Genomic DNA, 7,969 nt, shown 5'->3' on the forward strand with positions numbered 1-7,969 from the left:
TTCGCCTTGGCCGCCCTGCCAACAACGCTGTACTGTTCGTTCAAACAGCCGCCGGCGGGAGGGTCAAAGTAAATGACAAGTTGTGGCAACCAATCGGAATCCTCTCAAGCGAGGGCCTCTACATTCCGATTGGTTGCCGCCGAACCGCGTCATAGCTCATTACCCTAAAGTTGACTTGATTTCAACTCTCCTCGACGCTCACCGTCCAAGACGCGCCGCGCCGCTCTCGCCGGAGCTCGCCGCCGGCTCTCAATGAAAATGAATGACTTCCTGTCACTTTGACGCTCTCGCCGCCGGCAGTGTGAACACACAGTAATGCATTACATTACTTTTGCATTACTTTTTGTCACCTGAGCTGGGCTTGCATGTTTTTTTTTTTAAAGAACAAAAAATAAAAGTTCTATTTTTGATCAAACTAAAGGCCCTTTCACAGCAAAAGTGAAATGAATAAGCCGAAAATGCAAATTCACGCCTGTACAGTAGAGGGCGCAGCAATAAAAAACAAAAATGAAACAAATGTGATGTTCAACTAAAGTCGTTTTTGCTTATTATTATGGTTGAATTGGATCACCAAAGGTCAGCAGCAAAGACATTGAATAAAGTGAGATTAAGTCCATAAAGTATAAAAAGTTTAAAATGAAAGTTTGCAATTCACTGCTTTTATTCATTTTGAGGAATGCTGAATCTGTTTTTGTGCTCACAGAACTACAATACCCACACAATGCCTCTGCACTCACGATTCCTCTCAACATGAGGACAGGAGAGGTGTCAATCAATAAATAAGAAAAAGTAACTAGCGTTACTTTTTTGAAAATGTAATAGTTATGCGTTACTTTACTAGTTACTTGAAAAAGTAATCTGATTACATAACTCGCGTTACTTGTAATGGTTACCCCCAACACTGCTCACAGAGAAGTCAATTTCAAACCATGCATCTTTCTGTTGGGCAATGCAACAAATTCGAAACTCCATTGCAACTTGGATTCCTATTAAATTGACTGGATTTTTTCCTGCGAAAATTCACAGAACAGCAGTAAATGTGACCGCACCTTTTGGTGCATTTAGCTTTTAATAATTTTTTTTTTTTAAATACTTTAGAAAAATCTTTAGAGCTTCCCATCTTCCCTCTGGAGTTTCAGATCACCTGTTGAATTTACACTCATGATATAATGCTTTGTAACATGTTGTGGTTTAGATGTTTGATTGTGCTTCGCTGATGATGCTTTTGCCTATATGAATTTTATTCATATGCTTTGCACTTGGAGTCTCAAAGTCATGCTATGAACACTACACATCTGATAAAACATTAATAAAAATCTTACAGATACAGCATTATGAAGTATTTTGGTAGTAATATAGCTCAACTCTTTCAAAATACCAATAAAACATTTCCTACTATAACAGTTCCAACGGTCAGTGATGATTGCAACAACTGTACAATTATTGTATTATCAAGCAAGCTTTCACAGTAAAGTAACGATACATGCACTCATTGCCTCTGTGTGTGTTTTCTGTACTGCACTCATTGTCATTCGACACAAGCCATCTACTTCTTTCTCTGAATGGATTGGTTTTCACAGGGTGGCAAAACAAGGCCGACTATGAGCAGGTCAAAGAGAATGTTTGGTTTTAGAACTTCAATGAAATGCATCTGACAGTCTAACAATAGACGAAGGCTTTCAGCACAAGCCAATCAGAGGACATTATAGTCACGTGGTGTGTTAGTATGTTAGCCTTGAGACTGAGGCCCGGCGCTCTAACTCCCTCTAAAAGAGAGCTGCTCCATCACTGAGATCGGAAAACTACCCAGGTAAGATAAATCAGTATATTCAGTACATTCTCCCAAACCCCTTCCTTACTGTATACAGGAATAATAAGCAAGATGTATTTTGGCATTTTGTGTATAAAAATGTTTGTCATGTTATAGTTATAGTCATGTCTGACACAGAAGATGTGATGGATGATGGGGCTCAGTGAGTAACAGTGTTTTACACCTAAGTTTGCACTACTTTCTAATTTTGATTATGATTTGTTATGGTAAAAAGCAATTAATTTGATGTGCATTGTATTTTTTTTTACTTATAAATCTTTTTGTCTGTGTGTTTGTGTGTTTTATCTAATTTTATAAAAGGGAGGAAGGTATTGTATCAATGTCTATATATATATTTCTCCATTAATTTATGTCTATTTACACACATTTACATTGTATTATATTGTTCACACCAAGTATAATTACAAATAGTATATGCAGAGTGTAAATAAAAGCGATGCTATTTGTATTAAAGGTAAATTGACACCGCCTATAATAATTATAATAATTTTAACACTTTTTTTTATTTTTAATTGTTTATTGTAACTGTTCAATTGCTGTTAAAAACATATATTTCTCCAATTATAGTGGACGACTCAAAATCCAAACCAAAGTAAGTTCCATTATTCTCTTGTATGTACCATTATATTAAACTTTTTTAGTTTTTCTTTTTAAATGTCAATCTTTTATCTTCAGGTATCTATCAAATATCCAAGCACCAAAGATCCCAGAGGGAGAAAAAGTAGATTTTGATGTAAGTAGGATATTTTTCTCTCGGTTACAGTCTCTTTAAATGCATAACTCTCACTTTCAAACTCTCTGTAATCTGTATCATTTGTATTTGTGTGTGTAGGACATCCAAAAAAAGCGTCAGGAGAAGGATTTAACAGAACTACAGTCTCTTATAGAGGCTCATTTTCTTCAGAGACAGAAAGATGAAGAGGAACTCATTGCTCTGGTCAACAGAATCGTAAGTGTGTTTCCTTATAAATGTTATTTCTGATCTAAATATGTCATACAGCTCTTTGTGTACAGAAAGAGAAATTCTTATAGCTTTACATACTTTATTTTATATAGTTAAATATAAATATCAATCAATGAGATAAGCATCATGCAGATCCTGGAAGAGGTACATAAACTTATGATCAGAAGTATGCAAATATGTGTTTTAACAGGAGAAGAGGCGAGCAGAGAGAGCCGAGCAGCAGCGAATAAGAGCAGAGAGAGAGAAAGAGCGTCAGGCCAGACTCGCCGTGAGTTCCTGTCAAATTCTGACTGTCAACAGCTGCACAAACACCTGCCAAACCAGGGCTTTTGAATCTTTTAGATGCATGGACCCTTAAATATGATCATAAACTTTATAGGCAGTTATATATATTTAAATACTGTTCACAGGAAGAGAGAGAGAGGAAGGAGCAGGAAGAACAGAGAAAGAAGCAGGATGAAGACGCCAAGAAGAAGAAAGCTCTCACTAACATGACCCATCAGTACGGTGGCGTGCAGCAAAGGGTCAGTGTTCACCATATTTAATATCAGAATATTGTGAATTTACATGATCATGCAGATTCTTTCACTAATTATTGCTGAACTGAAGGGTGAAGGACGCAAAGGTGCCAAGAAACAGACCGAAAGGGAGAAAAAGAAGAAGATCCTTGCTGACCGCCGAAAACCACTGAACATTGAACACCTGAGTGACGACAAACTCAAGTATGACAGATTTTCATATGCATATTCTCTATTTTTTTAATTACTAACAGTATTTTTCCTTGTTGTTGTTGTTAAGGACAGACCCAGAAATAGGACTACAGGAAATAGTTCATTATTTAGAACTAGAATATATGAGAATAATTTATAATTTCAGAGAACCCTAAAAATTAGTAACCTTTCGCACTGAATGCGAGGAATGGGAAAGAACGTATGCTGCGTTACAGATGAGACTGGATGTGGGAATATCCCAGATTAAATGTCCCACTTCAGATCTTCCAATCACTCATACGTTCACATGTTGACCACATGATGTCGCCATGACACAATGAGAGCATATCATGTTTTTGTGTCAATTATAGCAAAACAAAATAAAAAATAACATTAAATTGCTTTGAAAAACGCTGACGAAAAGTGAAAACGAAGGTAACATTACATGAACTTAAAGGTGCAATATGTAAAAATTCTGTCCGCTAGAGGTCGCTAGAGGCATATTCAAACAAAGGTGTAGCTTGATGACGATAAGTTTGAGCGCGGAAACTTGGGACATGTGGTCTCCACCTCAGCGGCCGGTGGAAAAGAATTGAGATAGGACTCGGGAAGAAATCATGTTCATGGATGCGATTATTAACGTTACTGTAGTGTGAAGCAGAGCAGGACCGAGTGTTGTGGGAGCTGAACGAGGAGCTGGAGCGATTGCGCAACACACACCTCACTAGCAGCAGAACTTTTATTATGCCACAGTCGCTGGCGCTGCTTCCGCTTTTCCGGTCATGAGTATGAGGTAACGCAGCTCTGTTTATTATATTAGATACATTTAAGTGTGTTGAAAATGATGTTATAACGTTACTCTGTGCGTTCGCTCGGCGGCTGCTGTGAGACACTGTTACACACTGCAGTAAGATAGATCGATTTTAGAATATCATATTAATAAATGCTGGATGGCTTATGTTGATAAATGGCATGCAATTAATTTTAAAACGTATTGTATGATGGAGAAAATGCAGTATTACTGTTACTAAAAATAAAGCTGCATCTGATTATGCTATGTTAGCTACTTCACAAAATAGTGTTTTTCTCTGAGGCATGGTAAAGCATGGTACTCGCTGTAAATCAAGAAAATTAGATTTAAACAATAAGACTTAACGTGTTAAGCTAAACAATTAGTTTTTTTAACAATTAGTTGAGCTAAAACAATTACCAAACAGTTGTTCCCTTGTCTATTAAAACATGTAATATATTAAAATGTCTTTGCTGTTATGGTTTCTACAAAATAAAACCGGAATCCGAGGGTAATGCGGGTATGACGCAATTGACAGGCGACTCCTCGCACATCCCAGAGCCTTGGTTAAAAATGCAATTTTCTCACGATTTACAAATAGTTGGAAACATTTGGGATATTGTAAGTACTCAAGTGAACAAAATATAACACTGGCCTAGTGGTTTTTGGATATTTTACTGCAAAAATGTTACGTATTGCACGTTAAATGTCTCATGTTAATGTTTGTTTTTACGTTCATATTCATTGAAAGTTCGACGCACCGACATCTTGGAAGTGAAGTCAAATTACGCGTCTTGCTAAGGGCGGGGTTGATCGATGTACCCTGAGTTCACATGCCAAATGTCCAACTTTTGAGTGGCGTTCCAGACGTTATTTCCTAGAAGGAGGTGGGAAAAATACAAATCTGATCTGTCTGGAATGCAGCAGTAGTCTTGAGATGCGTTTTTTCGAACTAGTTAATCACCATTTAAAGGGATAGTTCACCCAAAAAATGAAAATTCTGTCATGATTTACTCCCCCTCAAGCTGTTCCAAACCTGTATGAATATCTTTGTTCTGCTGAACACTGAGGAAGATATTTTAAAGAATGTCAGTAACCAAACAGATCTCGCTGCCCATTGACTACCATAGTATTTATTTTTCCTACTATGGTAGTCAATGGGGGGCAAGATCTGCTTGGTTACTGACATTCTTTAAAATATCTTCCTTAGTGTTCAGCAGAACAAAGAAATTCATACAGGTTTGGAACAACCTGAGGGGGAGTAAATCATGACAGATCCCTTTAAGAGGTCATTGTATAACCTAAGTGGCCGTTCACAACGAACACGTTCTAGCATTTAAAAATTCAAAGAATTGAAAAGAACATAGTCTTGAAACGCGTTTTTCGAACTAGTTACTATTACAGCAGAAACTACAATCACTATCAAATCAACATTTAAGACAACTTGTTTAATAATGGTTGTTCGCACTCAATATGGCAAGCCGTTTTGACTTTAAATTATTCTCAGGATATGAATTCTTGATATCAACAATTCAATTCTTGATATCAGGAATTACATTTCCTCTAGTTAAAATGCTAATTTTTGATATCAAGAATTACATTTCCACTAGTAAAAACTATAATTCTTGATATCTGTAGTTGTATTTTCACTAGTAAAATGGGCTGCCATTCAAATTCAATCGTTGATAAAGAATTTATTTCTTACAAATTCCAAATTCACATATCAGAAATACAATTCTTACTAGTAAAAATCATAATTTTTGATATTGTGGTGCCCACAAGTTGAACTTATAGAGACATTCACCCAGAGACTGCCCCTTTAAGGGAGCGGGTTGCGGGATATAGCGTTTCCGGGTTAACGTTGTGAGATTGTTGTTTACATCTCTCGCTCTACCGCTGTACCGCTGTTGTGTTGTATTGAAGTAGAGAGTAAAACTGACTCGACGTACATCTGTCTCCTGTCTCCTCACTTATTACACTCCACAATATCAATAATTACATTGTTACTAGTAAAAATGCTAATTTTTGATATCAAGAATTCAACAGGCACTAGTTGAAACGTCAGTTCTTGATATCAACAATTGAATTGCTACTAGTAAAAGTGTTCATTTCTGATATCAATATAATTTCAGATATCTAAAATGGTTTTCTTACTAGTAACAATCACATTCATGATATCAGAAACTAACACTGTCACTAGTGACAATCAAATTATTGATATCAAAAATGAACTGTTAGCCTAGTAGCAATTCAATTGTTGATATCAAGAATAGATATTTGCACTAGTAACAAAGTAATTAATGATATAAAAATTATGATTTTTACTAGTAAAAATTGTATTTCTGATAAGTGAAATTGGAATTTCAACTAGTAAGATATAAATTCTTGATATCATTTGAATGGCAGCCTATGGTGATATTTCACTTGTGAAAATAAAATTACAGATATCAAGAATTATAGTTTTTACTAGTGGAATGGCCATTGTTAGTGAAAACGTAATTCCTGATATCAAGAACTGAATATGAAGAATTCATATCCTGAGAATGAATAAAAGTCAAAACGGCTTGCCATAACTGGAGTTCGGGAAAACGGGAAGAATTTGAAAGAACTTTAGTTTTTCTAACGTGAACGGCAACAAGACGCTGAAAAACATCGCGGTGGACCGAAAACAAAACGCGTTCCGTGTGAACCTACATTAATATTTCTGTCACTCGTTGCAGGGATAAAGCCAATGAGTTGTGGCAGTGGCTGATGGAGCTGGAAGCAGAAAAATACGATCTCAATGAGAAACTGAAACGCCAGAAATATGATGTAAGTGATATCTAAACTACTTTTACTTACTTTGAAGTTGCTAATGGGGCTTTATGGTGCTTTGGCAAGGCCATTTTTTGAGGTTTTGCAGCAATTAACAGTTTAACAAAATCCAGTTAACTTTCAACGGCTGGAGCTTGGACTGAGGTAAACTGTGTTCATTATCACTGTATCCTGTTAGCACTTGTCATGTTTCTGTCTCTCACAGATAAATCAGCTCCTTTCCCGCGTCCAGGATCACCAGAGGTAAGAGAATCACAAGCTTGAAATCTCACTAACAGCTACATGTGTTGAGTCATTCAGTTTAAAACCAAAAACTATTTTTAAACTCTTACCTTTCTATCTCTTAGTGCCAAGGGGCGCGGCAAAGGCAAGATGGGAGGAAGGCTGAGATAAATGTTGACAGCAGATATGAGAGGAATTTGTGTCCTCGTGCATTTGTTTTTTGTTTGTTTGATGGAGATATATTTTAAAAGTCATTGTTCCGAACATGCTGTACATTTTTGCTCTGCAGTGCTTTGCTTATTTTTTGCCATGAATAAATGTTATCACTGACTGTTGATTATAGTGTACTCAATTAGTGATGTTAATTATATTACTTAAATTATATTACCTATAAAGAAAAAAATATAGCTGCAACATTTTATTATAAATGTATAATAAACATAACATTATATTTATTATAAGATGATATACCAAAAAATGAATGTGTGACAGCAACATTGCATTAAACAACATAAATCTCAGTTTGACTCAATTTTATATAACGAACAATGTGAAAAAAAAATGCTATGCACTTTTTGCATGTATTTCACATTTAGACAAAAGAAATGAGTAGTGTGTCCCTGGATCTTTCCCTTGTG

At 36.0% G+C, this 7,969-nt stretch overlaps 1 protein-coding gene across 1 annotated transcript; it reads left to right on the forward strand.

The window, feature by feature from the left end:
• Positions 1-1,733: 1,733 nt before the first annotated feature.
• Positions 1,734-7,666, forward strand: tnnt2d (troponin T2d, cardiac). Its single transcript, XM_048157796.1, has 12 exons — positions 1,734-1,810; positions 1,928-1,973; positions 2,132-2,139; positions 2,399-2,423; positions 2,507-2,564; positions 2,664-2,780; positions 2,986-3,063; positions 3,206-3,319; positions 3,405-3,517; positions 7,016-7,106; positions 7,315-7,352; positions 7,457-7,666. Exons 2-12 carry the CDS (start codon positions 1,936-1,938, stop codon positions 7,500-7,502), a joined length of 726 nt encoding a protein of 241 aa, XP_048013753.1. The 5' UTR covers positions 1,734-1,810; positions 1,928-1,935; the 3' UTR covers positions 7,503-7,666.
• The last annotated feature ends 303 nt before the right edge of the window (positions 7,667-7,969 follow it).

Source organism: Megalobrama amblycephala, linkage group LG15 (assembly GCF_018812025.1).
Source record: "Megalobrama amblycephala isolate DHTTF-2021 linkage group LG15, ASM1881202v1, whole genome shotgun sequence".
Taxonomy (NCBI): Eukaryota; Metazoa; Chordata; class Actinopteri; order Cypriniformes; family Xenocyprididae; genus Megalobrama; species Megalobrama amblycephala.

What these genes read in the sequence shown, in the direction of transcription:
- tnnt2d (XM_048157796.1), top strand. Translation starts at nt 1,936, where the DNA reads ATGTCTGACACAGAAGATGTGATGGATGATGGGGCTCA. An exon ending in GAGAAAAAGTAGATTTTGAT is followed by an intron (nt 2,565 to 2,663) that starts GTAAGTAGGATA and finishes TTGTGTGTGTAG; the next exon opens with GACATCCAAAAAAAGCGTCA. An exon ending in TGAAACGCCAGAAATATGAT is followed by an intron (nt 7,107 to 7,314) that starts GTAAGTGATATC and finishes TGTCTCTCACAG; the next exon opens with ATAAATCAGCTCCTTTCCCG.